At 35.6% G+C, this 22,748-nt stretch overlaps 2 protein-coding genes across 4 annotated transcripts in view; both read left to right on the top strand.

Moving 5' to 3' along the window:
* Positions 1-512: 512 nt before the first annotated feature.
* On the top strand, positions 513-5,470 carry LOC135077505 (uncharacterized). 2 transcript variants are annotated; one of them, XM_063972058.1, is made up of 8 exons: positions 513-623; positions 722-817; positions 2,302-3,751; positions 3,838-4,066; positions 4,182-4,340; positions 4,418-4,750; positions 4,832-4,981; positions 5,245-5,470. In XM_063972058.1, exons 2-8 carry the CDS (start codon positions 783-785, stop codon positions 5,373-5,375), a joined length of 2,487 nt encoding a protein of 828 aa, XP_063828128.1. In that variant the 5' UTR covers positions 513-623; positions 722-782; the 3' UTR covers positions 5,376-5,470. The 2 variants fall into 2 exon arrangements, with proteins under 2 accessions (XP_063828128.1, XP_063828129.1); XM_063972059.1 differs by having other exon boundaries at positions 2,308-3,751.
* Positions 5,471-9,947: 4,477 nt separating this feature from the next.
* Positions 9,948-22,748, top strand: part of LOC135077506 (3-phosphoinositide-dependent protein kinase 1) — a 99,305-nt gene continuing 86,504 nt past the window's right edge. The window contains exons 1-2 of one of the 2 annotated variants that reach the window (XM_063972062.1): positions 9,948-10,170; positions 12,674-12,771. Coding sequence is in view for 1 of the 2 variants with exons in the window: in XM_063972061.1 (XP_063828131.1) it covers positions 10,153-10,170 (18 nt within the window). In the remaining variant the exon portion in view is untranslated. The remainder of the gene's footprint in view (positions 10,171-12,673; positions 12,772-22,748) is intronic. The other variant, XM_063972061.1, reaches the window with a different exon arrangement.

A 22,748-nucleotide genomic window follows, 5' to 3' on the forward strand; every position in this document is an offset into this window, starting at 1 on the left:
CGTCTACGCACAGAGCCCCGATTACGGTAACTTTTAACGTCTACAATCCAGACGCGTTTCTGATTCTGCAATACGATTGGTCAAAACAGCGTACGTCAGCTGTTTTGACCAATCGTATCGCAGAATCAGAAACGCGTCTGGATTGTAGACGTTATAAAAGTTACCGTAATCGGGGCTCTGAGCACGTAATAGTCGGCTACGATTACAATAAAATTAATATTTGTAGTGCCTCAAAATATTACAATCAACTATAGATCTAGCGCTTAACTCAGTCAAAAAAGCACTCCTTTTTCACAAATAACTAGATAGTACAACGATTTTTGATTATATTCATTTCTTCCTAACGACACAGTTAAGATTTCTTTCCGGTGCCTATAGATAAGGTGTGTGCCATGGTGTGTGCCAACCTTATCTTTTGGGCCAATTACGATTATTCCAAGATGAGAAGCCCCATTTAAAAAAGAAAAGAAAATCAATACTTTTTATTACCACTGGCAACACCTGTAATTTTCTAGGCGTTTCCGTTTCCGTCAGCCATTATCGAGTTGTTCGTTCGCCGGGTCTGAGTTAGGTCACAGTGAATGAAAAATCAAATTATTTTCAAAGTCTCTCTTAATTGAGAGGTATGTATTCTTAGAATTACTTATTTGATGTAATTGAAACCATTTTTCTATTAAATATAAAGTGAGACGTAACTTTTCCATGCATCCTCCTGTTCTAGATAACTACTCAAGCGTATACCACCACGTAGATTCTTCGACGGATTCCTACAAAGCACGAAGATGCAGTACAACGGATTCCACAATCAACACCCAATGTAAGTTCTATGACTTTTGCTCTAACATTCATACGTTTTCATCAAACTTATTTTACATGGCCATAGTATTTCACAGCGGCCATTTTGTGGATTGACCAGCTCAGCTGATAATGGTTGCCACTTCCCTATTCGTAGGTTTGTTAGTCCACGTTAACTGTGTTCTTATTGTTTGAAATGAACATAGTCTACCAATTTTTAGATCATAAACTTAAGAAATTATGTTTCTTTGTTTCGTCATTGATTTTTCATAGTCTCGCAGTTACCTAGGTACCTCCTACTTTCCCTTCGACCTGCGCAAATTACCTCACGAGGCAGCGATATTTAGCATGTTGCGCCGCCGATCAGAATTACCTTTACCTATGACGTGCGTAGTGTCTATGTTTATTGTAGTGGATGCTTTTCTTATCATTTTCTGTGGTTTTGTGAGAAATCAACATTTCGCTAAATTCCAATAAGGAATGCTAAAAGAATACATAGCAATTTCTAATAGTAATTTGTGATTATTTGGTCGATCTTCAGACTTGCAGTGCAGTAGCAGTGACTTGTTGAATTTTTTATGCTGCTGAAAGTAGCCGCCTACATATTTTTTTTGTATATTTAAAAAAAAGCCTACTTAACTTTTTATTTTAATTAAAATCATTCTAAAAATACTTCTATCACATAAGACATAATGATTAACGAATACTACAATTTCCAAAGCATATTTTTATAAAATCAAGGCTTGAAAGTTCATGCCTTTTTGTCTACAATACATCACACTACTTCAATCTTAAATATTATACATTTGTGTTCTATTGTGTGTGTGAGAATAATCCATTTCAACATTTCCATAATGATGTGAAATATCAAGCTCAATTATCGAGTATGAAATCATTTCTATTAACTAATTATACTTACCAGGGTTCGAGGATATATATCAAAGGATATATATCAAGATATATATCGGATATATATCCGATATATATCAAGCCGGTTTTGATGATATATATCAATTTTTAAATTTTGTTACTGTATTTGTACTTTTTGACGTAAGATTTTTATTTTTTTAGTTGATTTTGCCGTATTTAAAGAATATTTTATGTTTTTGCTTTATTTGTCTGATTTTAAGTTTTAAAAACATTAAAAACATGTTTATGTAACACATATGCAATAGTATTCATAAATAATACAATTAAATAATAGTATGGCTTTCATACAAAATTGATATATATCAAAGTTGATATATATCTGATATATATCATAAATATCCGATATTTTGATATTTATAATAAATATCGGATATTTTCGAACCCTGATACTTACATACCTAGTATAGTATGGGCAAAACTGGTTTAAACATACAAATTCCGGCAGGTTTAATAAAACAAAAATTTGTTTAGATCAATCTCTTATAAATACAAATAAATTGTCCTAGGAAATGTTATAACAGATTACGTTCCAACAGAGTAAATAATGTAATTCTTTATACAACTAAGTTCATTTAGTTACAGACCTCGACCAGACCGGAATGAACAATTCGGTAAAATGCCATTTTTTAATGGTCTACATGATTTTGGCGGGCCAAAAAATTTTGGTGGCCCAAGGAACAACAATCTTGGCAACAAAAACAACTTCAGGCCAAGGAATGATTTCAACGGAATGAGGAATGATATGAATAATCAAAAGAATGATGGAAACCCGAATGATTTTGGAGGACCGAAAGAATTTAGGCCTAGGAATAATTTCAACAACCAAGTTCAGAAGAAAGAATATGATGGAGGACTAAAGCCTGGTGGCAGCATGCAGATTTACAACCCCAGAAATGATTTTGGCGGTCCTAAGCAGCAAAACTTCCAGAAGAACAATTTTGGCCCTAAAAATTTCAACAATCAGACTCCAAACAATGGCCAAAATTTTGTTGCGAAAAAAGTTTTTACACAGAACCCTGGACAGCAACCTATGGATTTCAATGCTCGTAAATTGCAGAGTAAGAAAGCTAAACATCCAGGTGACAGTTTAGTAAAGCCAATCTGGGATTTAAGTAACCTTGAACCTATTCAGAAAGACTTCTACAAACCCCACCCCAATGTTGAGAATCGCACTGATGATGAAGTTCAGATGTTCCGTGCGGAAAAAGAAATAACAGTGAGCGGTAATAACATTCCACGCCCTAATCAAATGTTTGATGAGGGTAATTTCCCTGACCATGTCATGACCACTATCAAGGAGCAAGGATGGACTGAGCCGACTGGCATTCAAGCTCAGGGTTGGCCAATTGCTCTGTCTGGTCGTGACATGGTGGGCATTGCTTCAACTGGTTCGGGTAAAACCTTGGCCTACATGCTGCCTGCTGCTGTGCACATTGTACATCAACAAAGAATTCAAAGGGGTGATGGACCCATTGCTCTCATCTTAGCACCTACTCGTGAACTGGCTCAACAGATTCAATCTGTTGCTCAGGCTTACAGTGCAAGGGGCTGCATCAGGAACACGTGTCTCTTTGGAGGGTCTCCCAAAGGACCTCAAGCTAGAGATTTGGAGAGGGGAGTAGAGATTGTTATTGCGACACCTGGACGATTGATTGACTTTTTGGAACGAGGCACTACTAATTTACGTCGATGCACTTATCTAGTCTTGGATGAAGCTGATAGAATGTTAGATATGGGTTTTGAGCCTCAGATTCGTAAGATTATTGAGCAGATTCGTCCCGACCGCCAAGTGCTGATGTGGTCTGCCACCTGGCCAAAAGAAATCCAAGCTCTGGCTGAAGATTTTCTTAATGATTACATCAAAGTAAACATTGGATCATTGAACTTGTCTGCCAATAATAATATAAAACAGATCATTGAAGTATGTGAAGAACATGAAAAGGAGGGCAAGCTGACTAACTTACTGAAGGAGATTGCTTCTGAGAGGGACAACAAAGTTATTGTATTTGTGGAGACTAAGAAAAAGGTAAATATAATTCTTTAAAATTTAAATGAATTATGAAGTACATCAGTAATTAGTGTTTGTTTTACATTGGCCTTGCCTTATTTTAGGTGGATGACATCGCGCGTAGTGTACGAAGAAATGGCCACAAAGCCCTCGCTATTCACGGAGACAAGTCGCAACCGGAACGAGATGCTGTCCTCAGCGAATTCAGAAATGGTGCCACTGCCATCCTTATTGCAACTGATGTGGCTGCACGTGGTCTGGACGTTGAAGATGTCAAGTTTGTCGTCAACTTCGATTATCCTAATTCATCTGAGGATTACATCCACAGGATTGGTGCGTAATTTCTATAAGTCCTCACTTCCATACATTTATTAAAATTAATAAAAATTCAATAAAATTGAATTATTAAAATATATTGATAGTAATATTAATAGTTTTTTTTTTCAAGGTCGCACTGGGCGTTGCCAACAGTCTGGAACAGCATACACTTATTTCACAAGTGGAGACTGCCGTCAGTCACGCGCTTTAGTCGCTGTCTTGCGTGAAACGGGACAGAACCCACCTGCTAAACTTAATGAAATGGCGCGCAACAACAATAACAACTCTGGTATGTAGAAATCAAATAGAAAATCGAGCAATTTCTGATAAATATAACATGACAACTATAATTACATTTAATTGCAGGACGTAACCGCTGGCAGCAACGCAAGGAAAACAACAGCGGATCTAGCTCACCGCGTCAACAAAACAACCAATGGAATAACAAAATGGCTTCAGTGGTGAATGAGGAAGTGCCCAACACTTATCAAAACCGAAACACCAACCAGCAACCACCACGTTTCAACAATCAAAACCAGAATAACCAGACTTACAGGCAAAATAATTACCAGAAGCAGCAAGTTCCATTCCCCAGCCCAAATGTCTTCGAGTCCATGGGTAGCTACCAAGGAGGATACAACAATGGATACCAGAATGGATACAACAATCAAAATGCTTATGGACAGCGTCCTTACAACAGTGAGTGCCTTATTATTGGTATAAATAAATGTGTGTAAAACGAAACAAATACAATTCCTAACTAAAAATGTTATTTTACAGATGCGCGCAATGGAAACCAACAGTACCGCAACAATAACACGAATGGAAATAAGTCGGGTGGATCTGGTTCGTCGTTCGGATCTCCTCCGCCCCACTTCGCCACACCTCCCCACTTCCCACAGATGCATCCCCATCACCAGGATATGCTTGGTAAGACATCATTTACGTGTTCACATTTATTTCTATTGTTTCTTCACAAACGATACTACAATTTACAGTGACTCTCAATCGTCGCGAATGTTACATTGCGTCATTTAGATAGCAACACAGGTTCAAACTAAAATTGGCTGTGTGAAGTTTTGTCTACAGACCTAAGACACTATCAAGCTAAAGTCCGTAGTCATAATAGCACCTACGGCTTCAAAGGCGATGTTGGCGATGTTTTGTGTGGTACTAATGCGATCTGCGCGCAGGTGGCAAGTTCTACGGCGGCGGCGTGGGCGGCGGCGGGCCGTGCGGCTACCAGGCGGCCGTGGGCGCCAGCGTGCCCTACGCGCACCTGCCCCCCGGCCCGCTCCTGTACGCGGCTCCGGTCCAACAGTAAATTTTCTCATTCCCGCATCATCTCCCCTCATGATATGCCGACAGAAGCTAATTGTGGCTACGTCGTTTTAGCTAAAAATCTCACTGTCTCTCTAAGATGTCTCAGGATTTCAGTAAATGATTCGAGTACTTAGAATTTTTAACGTTAGATTACTGAATGTTAAATGTTGACCATGCGGGGCGTTGAGTTTTTTCTTATGATATTTCAATTTTATTATTTTGATTAGAATATATTGTAGATCTGAATGAAGCTTACGAAATTATTCACGATATGGATATAGACAATGTTGATTATCTTGATGTCTTTCCTTTTATCACATGGTCATTTTTGTCATAAGAAAGAGTTACATTAATGCACCACTTTGATGTTTTGTGAATTATCTTCAGATCAATTTGAATTAACAAGTATAATAAATGTGTGTTAGTAGTATAAGGGATCATATTCTTCAATTTGCCACATTCGCTTTGCCATGATAACAATAATTAATTCAATCACTATAATAGTAGTATTGTAAGAGACAATTTTGACTCAATGCTGTAGCAACATTGTCTTAAGAATAAAGGAAAAAATATTTTGAGGTACCTGATTAATTAAATTGGAAATTGTTACTAAAATTCCAGTAGATGTTTTAAAATATTGTTGTATGGTAGGTACTTGTCAAAATGTGAATGTGGCAGATGTTGAATATGAAATCCAATGTAAGTTTGGTGGAACATTAAGATAATTTGTCTGTTCTACCTTTAGATTTAATCATTATATTTTAGAGTAGTCGGTGTGGGTACCCTCTTTGTGTAATCCCGGGTGCCTTTCGTTTTTCTTTCAAATGTCTGTATGATGTACGAAATGCACGAAACATATAGAAGATGAGTGAAATTATAGGAGAAGGATTCAGAGGAAAGTGTTATCTGAGATATTTTATATAAATTATTTTTATTGTTAATGATTGATCTTATCCAGTGAAAAGTGGGACAACTTAGTATTTAGAAAAATTAATACTTATACGCGTTGAATTAAAAAGCTTTTTGATATACTTCATTATAACAATCTGTATTGCCAGATAAAATTGTGAATATTTTTCTTATGTAAAAATGATGTCAATGACATTTCAAGTCACTGATTTCAAGGTTATTTTTTTATTGAAGATTAGATCTTGATAATACTTGAATATTTATGTCTAGGGTATATTAGTCTGCGTCAATTGGGCATAGACAACAGTTGGACTATGAAAATGTTCACAGTGGATTTTACCATACTCAAAAATGTAGAAAGTATGTAAATAACATGCATTTATCTTAGGAAGATTAGTATTTTGAGCGTGTTAAACAGATAAATAATCGAACAATGATTGCTTTCATTTCTTAGCAGAATAAGTATTTTCTTCATATTGTTTTTCGATTATTTTATATGATATGGTTTCAGATAATTCATCTAGTTAATTGCTGGATTTTCTTTGTACGTAAACGGGTTCTAAGGGCTCATAATATCCATAGGTACAAATTGTCTACTAAATCAGTTAATGTGTGTAGATGCCCGTTACTGTCCAAAGATTTGAAAAATCTGTGATATGTCATTTAACTATAACCTGTCGTTGCGTTGTTGGTCAATTTTGATAAATACAAAGGGCACTTTCCTGCATTTGGGATGTGTTTTAGACAAAAATATATTTTTTGACTATTTGAACGGATTTCACGAATGTTTGTGACATCAAAGCTCGCAAGTCGTTCACAGATATAATATAATGATATGATAGGTGTAAGATTTAATAATTTATTGTTATTCAATTTAGTTTTCAGTTTACCTTTAGGTGACGAAATTGAACCAGTTCAAAGGGACGTAAACGTTATTATCTATATAGGAATCCCGTTTTTAAGTGCATCTCGGTTTATGATGTTAAAGCTACGGGTCTTGAGCGGATATAAGGGGTGAACATCGTGTTCGTGAATCTCGCGTTTGTAATTACATTTAGAATGCGAGATTTGCTTTGTTATTTGTGTACATTTTACGAGAAAGACTGCCATGAAAGGATGTGTATATGTGGTGACTCATCTCAGAGGTGATTTCATAAGTGCTAACCTGTCCACGGGAGGTCGTCGCTGATTTTATTCGGACTGATAGGATTTTTGTCTGAAGTAGTGTGTGCTCTGGGCGGTAGGAGGAAGTATGCCGGGTTAGGGTTCATGCGTATAAGTGCGGCAAACAAGTGTCGTTTCTCGAGTATGGTCGCGGAACGCAGGTAGCTCCTGTATTATTATGTACAAAGTACTGCACCCACCTCTACTAAACAACTGTGATAATAACACTAAGTAGCGTAGCAGGCGATTTATATACTAGTTACGTCCAAGAGAAGGGATGACATCATATCTGACATACTGTATTGTGATAATAATATATCAAGGCGTAACCACTTCGGTACGTTTTGACTAAACGTTTTCTCTAAACAAGACTGATTATTTCTTATTGATAAATATTTTATACATGTTCCACTTTGACTGAATGAATTAAGGTTATTGGTAGAATTCTTCTCTTGCTGTGTGTTTTACTTATTAAAATTTTTTTTTGAGTATTCACTATGTTGGATATGTGTCAAAAAGCCTTTCTATACGGTCACCAAATTGATATAAAATATTCTCATTTGTGTTATATTCATTAATTTCTAATTCCTTTGTTGTGATGGAAAATGTTGTTGACAAATTATGTAGCAGCGGCAGTAAACTACATTGTAGAGTATATTATTTTTGTTGTTAATTTGCAAATTTTTATTTATTCAACCATTATTTCATAGGCAATCGTACTTTCATGCTTTACTATAAGAAGTTGTTTTTCAAAAACTACAAGTACGCGAAAAATATACATAGATTTTTAAGTATGTGGCAATGCAGATCTTCATAAATATTGATTAATACTACAAACTACATAGTTTGTATTTATTCAATTTATAAAATATATTGGAGAGAGGCTCCTTATAAAACTGTCCCAAAGGGAAGTCTTCTGAATGTTTCTGAGAAGTGCATTTCTTCTATGTAATACAGTATTAAATTCAGATTAATAAATGAATGTATAATTATTATGTAACGTCTTTTTATTTAATTTCGTCGTTTTCCCCTTTATTATCATTTCAAAAAAAAAAAATTCATAAATCAATGGTACGGAACCCTTTGTGCGTGAGTCCGACACGCACTTGGCCGGTTTTTGTCCCGTGCATTTAGGGTTCCGTACCCAAATACTAAAAAGATAAAAACAAGACAACTTATCCCCTTACTATTTAATAATACAACTTACCCCCTTACTAATAAAACTTACACGCTCGTTGAACAGTGTTTTAATTAAAGTGATGTTTAGTAAGGAAATGTCATTTTAAAACAGTGTTCAACAACTGTGTAACTTTTTATTAGTAAGGACTGAGGGGGTTAGGCCCAGAACACACGGTGACACGCAACTGCAACGAAACTGCAACTTCTAGTTACTTTTGAGTTGAGAGACCACACATGACGCGACCAGAGCCCCGATTACGGTAACTTTTAACGTCTACAATCCAGACACGCTTACCGATTCTGCGATACGATTGGTCGTTCAACAGCGTACGTCAGCTGTTTTGACCAATCGTATCGCGTAATCGTATGACGTACGCTGTTGAACGACCAGTTCAGTTTGAAACCGATTTGAACTGGTCAAACTGGTCGCGTCATGTGTGGTCTCTCAACGGAATCTATGGCCGAAACTCAGATGCAACTCAAAAGTAACTAGAAGTTGCAGTTGCGTTTCACCGTGTGTTCTGGGCCTTAGTGTTCACAAATGCAGTCGGAGACATCAATGACTTAATACTTTTGTTGGTGATAATAATATGTATGTATTATGTAATAATTGATGATGCCTCCGACTGCATTTGTGAACACTTGTCTTGTTTTTATCTTTTTAGTTCATTTTTACGCAGTTGAGTTTTTTGTTTTTTCAATAATAATTTTATTTTGATCTTTTTAGTTAGATACCATACATTTTTGTAAGCTACATAAAAAGCCCATTATTTTTGGACCATTAAGTTAAATAGAATTTAAAAAAGTATAGCTAATTTCAAGTAGGCCTACTATGATAGGTACTATTTTAATCTATCTTTATGTACTTATTATAATACATATTATAAATGCGAAAGTAACTGTCTGTCTGTCTTAAACCACTGAACCGATTTTGATGAAATTTGGCATAGAGATAGTTTGGAGTCCCGGGAAAGGACATAGGATAGTTTTATCCCGGTTTTTGAAGCGATAAAGTTTTTCTGTGACAGACGAAATTCTACGCGGGCGAAGCTGCGGGCGGAAAGCTAGTTATTTATATGTAAAAATCAATACCTACCCGGAAACTCCCGGATCCTTGGTCTGACTGAGATAAAAACTAACTATGATGCCATCTGGAATACCTTCCGAACGAAAGTTTTATTACTGCTGCCATCTATTAGAGTTCTTCATTAACTCCGGTTTTGCGTCGAGTTCTAGCATTTCTAGCTATGGGCGTGCTAAGGGTAACTACTTAATATTATATACATACGCCAAGAGATGGCGTGCGCAACGTAGTTTTTGTGTTTGACGTCTGGGTTGAATGTCTGATAGTAAATTCACAATTTTTTTTCGGAAAATTGTTAGTTATTGATGATAAGTGTTATTCGGTGGAGATTTAACATATTTTCTTAGTTTAATGTGTATTTATTTTAACTAAAGCTTTAGTAAGGTTAATTTTCCGTGTTTGTGATGAAATTGGTAACAACATCCTATCGAGGTCACTTGCAATGGCTGAAAATGTAATGGTACGTATTTACTGAATTTATTGAAAGACTTCTAAAGGTTTGTTACAGTTATGGTCGGTTTAAGCGTGTATTGAATAGTTTTTGTGTAATAAAATAATCGTAATGTTGGATTACCAATGCCACATAACCAAACTTTCGCTAGTAGACTAGACGGCCTTGAATCTAATCTTGTCAAGTCAATGTCGTTTGTTTATCAGTTTCGTCTAGATCGAATGTAATTTTATTTGGGAAGTAATATTTTATAAATTTTAATACATAAAAAAACTTCCATGCCTTCACGGGTTTAAATTTAAAACCATTTAGGTTTAGGTTTAGATTTTAATAAGTCCATTTAAAATTTAATGGTATGTAGGTAGGTAGGTAGGTACCTACTTAGGTAGGTATCCTACAACTTCCTTGATTGGGTTTGGGTTGGTTGATCGGTTCACAATAAATTAATATTTTTAATTAGGATAAGGAAGGGGAAGATTTTTTCAGCTGGCAGATTTTATGAACCATGTTAGGGGGCGTCCATTAATTACAACGTGAGACTTTATTTACAAAACCGTTCAAGATATGACAATAGGAACAACGGCTTCTATTTCAGATTGTTTCAGTTTCTGTGCCCTTTCAGGCTTTAGGGGGTATTTTGAAACACCCTGGATAATGTTATTTTTTATGATGATAATGACGTTTAAATAAATTAAACTAAAAATGCCTCTATCTGCATTTGTGAACACTAAAATGCAGAATAATCGTTTTGTGCTAGATTATTAGCATGTCTATTTTAGACAAAAAAATGTGACCCCCTAGGGTCCTAACGACGGTTAGTTCTAACTAACCGTTGAATACGTGTTTTTCGGGATCTACTCGTAATCAGCGGGCTTAGTGCGAGTTTACTTCAAACGTACCTACCTACCTAATTGCTAGCGACTGCGTAAAAAATAATATTAAATCCTATGATAGACATGTAGGTACATACCGCATCTCTAGTGGATATTTTCAAGAACTGAAATCTTCATAGATCTTTTTGACGCACTCGTTAGTGACAACATTCAATGCAAACTCGCACGAAGCACACAGGAAAAGATCCTTTCTCAGTTAAATTACTCGAAAATAAAGCGATTTTACATCAAAAATGTCCTACATGTGCTATCCTCTATGTTACACCTATAGGGTATAGAGTCTATACCTACATTGTACCTACCTACATAGGTAGGGTTGATTCGTCTGGGTTTCTTCCCCAAATTTGTCCTAGTTTAGAGGGCATCCGGGGTGCGTCCAGGCCGGGTTTAAAAGTTGGGTGACGCGACAAATTTTAAGAAAAAAACTGTTGACATTTCAATATTCTTTACTCCAAAATCCGGGGTTTTCACGCGTCTTGTCCTGGTTGCCAAACTTTAGAGATGGCAACCCTATAGGTGTAACATTATCTACGTTTGGTTTCAATGGAAGCTCACTTTCTGAACTGCGAATGCCGTCCGTTTTTTGTTAATCTCCAATTTTCAAGTGAAAACATCGACGGTGTAACTAGTAGAATTCACAAATAAAAAAATGATAAAAAAGCAACGGAGAAAGTCGGACGAAACGTAGCCAGAACGGTTAGTGCAGCTATAACAATCACCTACCTGTATTGGGCAGACGAAGAGACAGTCTACCTCTACCTAGCGCCTAGCTAGTGGCCTACCTACTTGTTGGCAGGATGTCGTTGAATCTCACAATGGCCCACGTTGAATATCAATAGCTCTATTCAGCAATCAGCAGCGGAAGTGCAGTGTCAGCTAATTACAATTTGATAAGATGATTGGAACATTCGGGGGATACCCGATACGTATTTACTATTTCATCCTTTAACCTCTGAAAAACTTGCGTTTTGTCGCAAACGCAAAAATCTGAGAATCTCGGCAGACGAACAACGACCTGCGTTTGTATTTTAAAGCATAATAAAGATTTGGTATGTGTAATCCACGCCGCCGACTAGCGGCGCCTTTTCAGTGAGCAACGTTCTTTCAAAAAAACAATTCAGCTCACCACAAAGTTAACCATAATATTGCGGGGTTTTAACAATTAATTTTGCGGGAACATTTCGCTGACCATCTATCTAATATTCGATACTAGCTTTCCGCCCGTGGAATTTTGTCTGTCACAGAAAAACCTTATCGCGAGCGTCTCTGTTTCAAAAACCGGGACAAAAACTATCCTATGTCCTTTCCCGGGACTCAAACTATCTCTATGCCAAATTTCATCAAAATCGCTTCAGTGGTTTAGGCGTGAAAGCGTGACAGACAGACAGACGGGCAAATATACTATTGATATTGCTCGTTCTGAAGTTGTTTACAAGTGTAACTCAGTTGCCATTATTAATTACCCTACAGAATCAGTTAAGAGTGGCGTTTCTGTTCTTCGGAGCTTTGATTGATGATAGAGATTGATTTTAAAGGAGGAGTGGCGCAATATTACGCTCGCACGCTTCATGAATACCAAATAATATTATTCAGTAAGTAATATTATTCGCCTTTTCTAGGATACAGTAGAACACTGGCAGATGGCCACCAAGGGCACCAGCAACTAGGTTAAGGCGTCATACCGCCCGCTGCAACTAGGTCGTGATTACGGAACAAGGTAAGAAAACGACGCTTACTATGGTAAGTCGGATGGGCGTTATAAAAATGCGATGTAAACATTGAATCGTTCTGCGTGTGCAGTTGACTTTCCTCGCTCGCTTGGATTCCTTTGCGCAACGTGCTATGATACCGATACTAATAAGTGCTTCTTTATGTAATCAAGTTCGTAGCAATAACAGACATCGTTCAAGGAACTTACTGATTACGCAATGTTGTGTTTTCGCTGCCATAATATGATAAACGTTTTGCATAATGTTTCTTTATAACTTCACTGTGTAAACGCATTTTATGACATTTTTTTCAATACGTGCATTTGTAAGGCTAACCGCAAAAGCGGATCTGGTATTTGTGAAATGTCACACTTTTTGTCTTTGCGACCTTGAATTTAATAAGATGATCGCATAACCGCAATTTTTTTTCACGTCTACAATAAATAATGTTCACGGCCCCTTGACCATAATTTCGGTGACTTGGGAAAAGCGAGTAAAAGCTATTATCGCCGTCTAGCTAGGTACTTTTACATAGCTCAAGCTCAAGCGCACTCTTTGCATACTAACGTCACGCATCTTTTGCAGAGCCTTCATCTATTGAAAATGATACAGAAAAATACGTTTTGTGACTCTTATAGATAAATTTTATAAATTTTGTAAAGAAAATCCAGGAAAAAACTACCTACGCGAACATAGACCAGTAGCCCCAAAAAACAACAATTGCTCAGTAAGTACAAAAGGTCTCACTTTTTTTTTTATAGTTTATTTTGGAACAACATAAATTAAGTATAAAACATGGACTTAAGACACATATTAAGGTGAAAAAAATTCACATTTGCTACGAATGCTACGATACATATAATATACAAGTCGTAAACGTAGCTTTACTATTAAGTTCCATCCATGGCATGGCTATTTAGTTTTGATTATAAAAATAACAACGCTATTGTGGAAAATCCATCAAGGCGGTGACGTTGAAAAGCTCTAATGTAGTCTACATTTCTGCTAATAGAAAATGTAACTTCAGAGTAGGTATTTTCGTTGTAACTCGCGAAATATCATGAAAATCTGTAATGAAAAGCCTTCCACTCTCAGATCATAGAAGGGAATAGATGTGAAACTGGGGCGTGGCGCGTGTCTCCTCGATATGCCCAGAAACGAACATCGGCCGCGTAGCTAGGTTAGTCGCGATTCAGTCGTACTAAGGAAATGTTCTCCGATATTTTGGATAATGCGTCGTTACGTGCAATAAAACAAGTGAAACGAAGAACTACAGGAACAATGGAGTCATTTACTACATGTAAGTATTGCAAATCCATTGGTATTTTGCTTATAAATAAAAAAAACTAAACATTTTTACGAACGAATTCAGTGCCGTAACAGTTACTGCGATATCGAAATCAGTGGTGATAAAAATTCTAACACACTTGTACATTGACGATTTAGTTAGCAACCACTTTATGTCATGCTCAACTACTGCGCAATGTATTTAATTTCTTCCGATATCCATGGTCGTGTGAAAATAGACAGTACGGCCGCATGTGCCGGTCGTAACATAGTGCCGTGCTCGTGTTCTAATGCGGTTTCCTATTATCGATAAATAGAAGTAAATTATAATTTTCTATTTTGTAATTTTAAATAAAAAAATGATGTGTTACTTGCGATTATAAGATTTTACAAAAAAAAATAATAACAGTAGAAGTAATTAGTAACTGTCAACTATGTAATTACTATAAGAGCTAGTTGAAACCCTAATATAGGCATTATTTTTGATAAACATATGCGGTACGCAGATCGCCATAATTAAAAAGTAAATGCGTGATAGTAGTTAATAATAACGTATAATAATAAAAAGGTTTTCATACATAAGCATTTTGTGAAACCAGTTTCGAGCCTTGCCCCTAGCGATTTAAAGTATCGATATCTTGTCGACTCCATTTTATCTTTGTTCTCTCACTAGCGTTTTCAAAGTGTGCGTCACGTCACGCGGCCATTGATTGGCCATAAGGCACGCCTTCTGGCCAATCACAGCACTTTTAAGCCGGTTGTACATGTTGTCGTAGACTCTCAGTCGCACAGATGGATAGATGCAGCTTGTCAAAAAATTTGTATGAAGACGAGCGTGCCAATTTTTAAACGTCATTAGTGTCATTTTAGCGAATTTTAGTGATTGCCGCAACGTAAAAATAATCGTATCATCGTACTGCAATCGCAAAGTCATCGAATGATATCGTGTGACTCGATTCGAAAATTAATTAATTCCTATAAAACTGATATTTTGTTAAATTTATAGCTAGTCTGAATAAAATAATTTTGTAGCAGTAACGTCATACTATATTATTAATTTTCTTATTAATTTGCAAATAATATTTTTATTGTGCTTAATGTATATCAAAGTAATGATCGTTATTCCATTGTGTTAAATAGTACTACTAGTAATTCATACCTACCAAATTTCATACTTTTAAATATCTTAGTACCTGACCTAGTTTCATAAAATAAAGACTAACTCAAGCTTTTTATTTTTATTAAATGTAAAAATTCGTAGTTTTTCCAATACTTTTTGTTAAATAAAGCTAAGTCAGGTACCTAGTTTTGAAGATATTTCTAAACGACAAAATCCAGTGCCGTCGTATAGGTACATAGACGTATACAGCGTATACTGCGATCACAGACCTAACTTCTTGATTTATTTGTTACTTGTGCTGTTAATTACAATTCTCAATCCGTAAATAATTTCTTCTTTCTACCGTGTTCGTACTACTGTCCTCGTAAAATCATCGTAGCCGATTGTTGTAATCGGATTACATGAACATCACTCGACCATGTATGTCCATTTGGACATATCGGAATGGCACGCTTTGACGAGCAACTTGCTGTATCTACTCTAATCCATATCTGTGCTCAGTCGCTTTGTTTTTACACAGTTGAATGTGTGTGTGGGAGCTGTGGTGGTTGAAATGTGGGGACACTGGTTCTCGTTGTAGTTACGCGCGACTTCATATCTATTCTCTTTCTATGATCTGAGCTTCCACTTGACTCTGTTAAACAAATATGTTTAAATAAATTAGGGTCTTATATGTTAAGGTATAACAACTGTATAGTTTGAAGAAGTAACGCATTTAGTAATTGAAACAATTATAAAGTAAAAAGTGGGTCTATTGAAGGTTAACCTTCAATTTGCGCTGATTGTTTACAAACAACGCAACGTGACTGGCTCGCGTGCACGCCGTCCGATTTCTCCGTCGTGCATTTTTTGTAAAAATGTGGAAATGCTGTCTGTTCTGTAAAAGTTTCGCTAAATTCAATTATAACAGTATTTTAAGCATCATGAATAAAATGCATGCTCAAACGAATTTTACAAGGGACTTACCTTTGTTAGTTAAATGTACGAGTATCTCTTTTATAAATTCATTATAGAAAGTAAAAATAAGTATTTGACTATTTTTTTAAAATTGTACACAGGGTGGGCTTGTAATAAGATTGGGCAGCAAGGAATGACAGGGACTTTAAGCGTAGTAGCTAGGTATAGGAGATTTTAGAGAGCTATTTTTCTTTCGCATATAGTGGTACTACTTACTTGATAAATAAATACTTGCGATATTGTGCAATCTCAAGCTCTATCTAATTCTAATATTAGAATGTTCGTTTGTTCACACTTAATATTAATGCGCACAAAATTAAAAAATATACACAAATTAACGTTTGATGTTAACACGTGCCTGCGTCTGATTAAATCACGTGTGTTTATTTATCGCACATGTTTCTAAGAGATAATGTTGAGCTGGGCTGAGCTTTTGTATGGTGTGCAAATAAATCAGAATAAACAAAAATAGTTTTTAGTTTATGAAATAGAAGTTCACTTAAAATGCTTAAGAAATAATCATGTTTTTTGTAACAATAACATTGATTTTTTTGGAAACCACCGCTACTAGAAGTTAAAACACTTATAATAATAGGTACAAATAATCCTATTTAGTTGCCTGAAAATATAATTATGTTAAAACGTAGATGTTCTAATAATATCCGTTTTAAAAATCGCATTACAAGATCCTTCCTTTCCTGGGCCACATTTTTTTTATAGTTTAGTAGTTCGATGTTCCCTAACCACAGTCTTGTGTGTTTGTGAAGAATTTTTTTTGGTATTTTTATTTATGGGTTTTGGAGACGAACGAACCTTCTGATCTCTGAAAATCCCTAGAACTTCTGGAAGCCGTGTTTTTACGCTCGCTTGCGCCACGATTTCGCCAGAGTCACGTAATGTTTGTTTAATAAATTGAAAAATTAAAAAATATTACTTTACTCTAAGAAATGGGGCGCTCTTATACAACTTGTATTGTGTACTCACGTGGTATTGCTCTAAATTGATGTTTTCTGAAACTTTCTAAATTACGCAACTCTCGCGTTTTGCGATTGTTTTGAAACATCAACTGTGTCATAATAGCGAGGACTCGCAGTACCTGGCATTATTGTACAGGGTAAAAAGAACGATGGATTTGCGCAACGTTTGAGGACAAAAAGAAATTGTAATTTAACTGTATTCTTTGAATGTATATTTCAATACTTCATTTCTTTTATTTTAAGGTGCAAAATCATTTTAAACTATGGTCAAATTGACAATTTGGATGCAGCAGCAAAATGTAAAGCTGAATTGACGAATCATGAAAACGCAGGCAAATCACTGAACTAGCCCTATGGGACGCCTACGTACTACACAAAAAACAAAATTATGTAGAGTGTATGTTTAGGCAAGTCTCTCGCTACCTAAGCTACATCAAAAATATTATTTTCAAAATGCAAAAATTTTCACTGACAATTAGTTATAACCAGAGTAGAGTCATGTAATAAAATAAACAAAGTGAAAATTAAGTAGAGAGCCTGGGATCGCGGTCGCATTCCGCATGCGAGCGGCCGGGTTGCGCAACGTGTTTTGACGGCGGCGGCCGGCGCGGCAGCGTTACTTCACAGCCTCGTAACGCTTTCCATCTACGTTACGGGCACTGTGTCGAACCTGTACGACGTCTTCTTAAGTTCTTAGACAAAGTAACATTCGTGACAGTTTCGATTTCGTAATCGCTTCGGTATGTCTTTTGTAGGAAACTAGTTTGATCGCAAAATTGAATCTGTCATGATTGTTGCCTTGATAAATATTACGGGATTAATCCCACCTCTCTTTTTCCTACTTCTGCAACTCCTGTATAGCTATGATCCACAGATTGGCTTGCAATGAAGTTTCGATGGGGAAAAAAGGGCAGAGAGTATTATCAAGGTTTAGTTTTTCTTGTAACATTTTCTTTAATTCACACCAACGAGGCTTTTAAAAATCAGATGCTAAACTATGTATTTAAAAAAATACTAACACCGTAGCTCTTTTGTAATAGCAATTTATAATCCGTTCAGTAGGTATCATGCCGTTGACAGAAATTACGAAACGAAATTTTATGGTTATTTTATTATAATTTGATGCTCTTTATATTTAGAATCCTCATAAAAAGCACATAAAATAAATACTTAGTCATTGTCGTATCAAACAATTTCCTACGGGTAGGTAATGAAATTTTTTGCGGTAGGATTTGAAGTCATTGTTACGATTTGTTATGTTCCTTGTTGTCCAGAATGTCAAATCCTCATGATTCTTTATTTCTCGTGGCGTAAGAGGTGCAGGTAGCCGTATCGTCCAACCCTACAGCAGGTCTTGTAGCGTAGTTCTCAGAGTTCTGTTTCATGTTGTCAATATCATGATATTTTCGTAAAATGTCGATAATCAGACTAGGTTATGAATTGAAATATTTAGCTTGAGCGTGCTCATCTTCTACTGAAGTATAAAAAGTTCGCTTTTAAGCTAAAAATCTCAATTCAGAACCGGGCATCAGAGTTCCACTTCATCTTATCCAGAGTATCACGTGTTGATGATGTTTTGGTTCTCGTGGTTCACTTAGCGAACGACAGGATCCGGGTGGGCGGCGTGGTGTCGCCAGCCTTGCCGCGAGCGGTGTTTTTGCCAAACAAACAATCATTGCAACATCTAGGCGACTCTCTCTTTTGCGTCTCGAGAATAGTGCTCGCACTTAAGCGTTATAAATAAACAAAGCATTGTAAGTGCAATTTGAACAACTAGACGCTAATCTAATAAATTGGTTTTAGTTATTTATTAGATAGGTGTTTAACTAAAACCGCACTTTATGCATCCATGGTTTAAATGCAGTTCAGAATTCTACGTATGTTCGTATTCCTTCAGTTTCAAGCAATTCAATTCAAATTGAAAAATAAAAAACATTGCTTATCATCACTTATAATAGTTACATATGATTGCATAATTACTTTGTTTATAAAAATGGTAATTATTTTCAGACGACAGCGCATCAAGATAAAAAAATGCGATTGCAATTTAACTGTAAAAACAGTTTTTTTTTTCAAATCAGACTGTTGAAATTAACTTGCTGAACCCTAGTGTGCTGCTACGCATCAATTCACTGCTCTAACAAATCCATCTCAATATTATTTTTGACGACAGAAGCGACCTTGTTTGTTATTTTTCAATAGGTTTGTCTCTTACAAGAGTAATATTCAAACCATGTTTACTTTTGAGACTTACAATTTTACAACCTACATATTTGTAGTACAAAATAGATAACGTGATGGTTTCTTAAAATTGATTTTCAACAACCGCGCGTCACTTTTCACTATTATGCATTTTCATTGAAAAACATGGCATATAATGCGTGTGAACATATTTGTGCCCTCGGCTCCATGCAACCCCGCCTTGACTGTAATAACCAATCACGCATATTTGCACGCCATTTGCATATTTAACCCGAATGGGACGGCTATAGATAAATAGATACTCTTTATAGCACACGACAAACTAGACAAATAAATACAAAGCTTTTCTTTATAAATCTATTTTTTACATTGTTTTGCAACTGTTTAGTCACGAGCAACGTGTTTGTTTTCTTAGACCTGTGTTTTTGCAATCGTGAACGTATCTTCAGTTGCATTATGTTCTAATGGCGTCATGAAAGCGTGTGGTTTCGGTTTCCTGTTTACAGCAGTCACAGTGTGTTTAGTTACAAACGTTACAATGCATGTTTTTGTTTAGCCGCGGTGACGTCTGCCCCGACGGCCGCGGCAAGGTCGCCGCTCGCTGGCTGTCACTCACGTGCTTTAGTTCGCCTTAGGGCTTGTTCTCATGTTTTGACGTTTGGAGGCCCCGACTGTAGTCAAACAATCACAAGACTCGCTGGAGCCGGATCTAAGTTGACTAAGTGGATTTGCCTTATACCCAGGGTTCGAAAATATCCGATATTTATTATAAATATCAAAATATCGGATATTTATGATATATATCCGATATATATCAACTTTGATATATATCAATTTTGTATGAAAGCCATAGTATTATTTTATTGTATTATTCATGAATACTATTGCATATGTGTTACATAAACATGTTTTTAATGTTTTTAAAACTTAAAATCAGACAAATAAAGCAAAAACATAAAATATCTTTGAAATACGGCAAAATCAACTAAAAAAATAAAAATCTTATGTCAAAAAGTACAAATACAGTAACAAATTTTAAAAGTTGATATACAGTGTGAGTCACGTTAAAGTGTACATATGAAAATATATGAAACTAGACCTATTTTTATCGACAAAAAAGAGGTCAAAAATTTTTTGAGATTTTTTTTAAATTTTTTATAGATTTTTTTTTCTTCCAATTACTTATTGTAAAGAAAACGTAATAACTTTTAAACTAAGCGGTATATCCTGATAAAATAAAAACAGTAATAATGCTAAATAACAGGCGATACTAAAAAAATACATAAAATACACAAAAAATGCCAACAAATAATAAAAAATGATACTTTTTGAAAAAAATCTGCTTTTAAATTCGTGTTTTTTTGGTTATTTGATAAATTTCTCCAAAAGATGCCCCTATAACAGGTGGTTTTTATTACTTTGTATTATTCTCTATCGTATTATCTTTGTAAAACCAAAAATCGCATGTCTCTATCCCTATCACAACATTTGCTATGATTGTTTGAACAAAGGCCTGCCACAACATTATTCTCCGTTACAGGTAGAGACAATTTTATTTTTAACTAAAATGCTTATTTTACTTCGAAATCTTTTGTTTTTATTTGAAATCTAACTTGTCTTTATCAAAATTACAAATCTAGAGCTATTTTCAGTTTCGTTGTTAACAAAGCGTTGAATGGCGTGCCCGTAGAGGCTTTGTTCAAACGATCATTGCAAACGTTGTGATAGGGATAGAGACATGCGATTTTTAGTTTTACAAAAGTAATACGATGGAGAATAATAAAAAGTAATAAAAACCACCTGTTAATGGGGCATTTTTTGGAGAAATTTATCAAATAACCAGAAAAATACGAATTTTTAAGCAGATTTTTTTCAAAAAGTATCTTTTTTTATTATTTGTTGGCATTTTGAGAGTATTTTATGTATTTTTTTAGTATCACCTATTATTTAGCATTATTACTGTTTTTATTTTATCAGGATATACCGCTTAGTTTAAAAGTTATTACGTTTTCTTTACAATAAGTAATTGGAAGAAAAAAAAATTCTATAAAAAAATAAAAAAAAATCTCAAAAAATTTTTGACCTCTTTTTTGTCGATAAAAATAGGTCTAGTTTCATCTATTTTCATATGTACACTTTAACGTGACTCACACTGTATATCATCAAAACCGGCTTGATATATATCGGATATATATCTGATATATATCTTGATATATATCCCTTGATATATATCCTCGAACCCTGCTTATACCTACTTATTAGTTAGTTATCTTGCTTAATGAGATTAAATCAGTGATCTAGCTTTATAAATACTTTTTTTTGGTAAAAAGATTTGAGGATTATGTAGTTGAAAAAATTTATAAATAAGGTGGTTTAATGTTTGACTTCATCCGATTATGTAAGTCCTAATTAGACTTTTCGTTCCCGCCGCTTTCTGCCTCTGAAGCAAGGATCTAGAGCTAGACCACTAATTAAAACAACCAGTGGAGGCTCAGTTAGTCCCAGGGAATGGTATTAATAATGAAGAGATAAATAGTGTTAACAACTAAACTTCTTAACTCATGGGATTTATAATGCTGAATAATATCTAAAAATATTTTTCCTTGAAATAGCGAAAGCTTCCGATGGATTTTTCAAGTGAAAAATAATAATAACTTGTTTTATAATTTTAGCTATAACTTTTTTAGTTTAGAAGTCGAGTTCGCGTTGAAGTTTTTAAAACCTTTAATCGAAGTTGTTTTGCTACAAGCCAGGTAGGGACTTAACTGGCTTCTTACTTTGTAAATGTTCAAAACAAGGCAGGCAACTACGGCAGTGTTTACATCGCAAGTCTATAAACCTTCAGTGCACGTCCGTACTGGTTATGATAAGATAATTTCCATCCTTGCTAAAATCAGCGATAGGTGGTTCAATAATAACTATCTATTAATAGCAAAGTTAGCGCAACCTAAGATAAATTGCGGTGACGAAAGTGTGTCACCGAGCACTAAGCTGTGTGCAACGTGCGCGTTTGTGCAACGAGGGATGATTGTAGTGAACAAAACCTAACGTTTTGCGGCAAAATGTGACAGGCTGACGTGTCAAGGCCACATTAAAAGCAAAAGTAAATAAGGCTTGCCGGTTCACATTGCGGCATTTGAGTGATTTGGCTACTCACTCGTACAAGTAACAAATAATATGTTTGCTCGTGCGAACTGTGCGGTCTAAGGTCAATCTAGAGTTTTTGCTCTATCAAAAGATCAAAGAGCAGGTAGAATGTTATGCTTGAAGGTCGGTTGAACCGAATATCCGTACCCAACTTCGAAGAAGTAGTCTATATAATATTTTTGACAAGGGTTAAGGTATGTAGGCTGTAGTGGCATACTAACAGTTGTAGGTGCAGAACATTAGCTCATAGGTGGCTGACTAGGTCGGCGGCAGGCCTGGCGCCACTCGCGGCAAC

The sequence above is a fragment of the Ostrinia nubilalis genome, chromosome 13 (assembly GCF_963855985.1).
Source record: "Ostrinia nubilalis chromosome 13, ilOstNubi1.1, whole genome shotgun sequence".
Taxonomy (NCBI): Eukaryota; Metazoa; Arthropoda; class Insecta; order Lepidoptera; family Crambidae; genus Ostrinia; species Ostrinia nubilalis.

Bases quoted from the DNA above. Each gene is read 5' to 3' on its own strand.
- LOC135077505 (XM_063972058.1), top strand. From the start codon at position 783: ATGCAGTACAACGGATTCCACAATCAACACCCAAT. The intron at 818-2,301 runs GTAAGTTCTATG...AAGTTCATTTAG, and splicing joins TTCCACAATCAACACCCAAT to TTACAGACCTCGACCAGACC. The intron at 4,067-4,181 runs GTGCGTAATTTC...TTTTTTTTCAAG, and splicing joins GGATTACATCCACAGGATTG to GTCGCACTGGGCGTTGCCAA.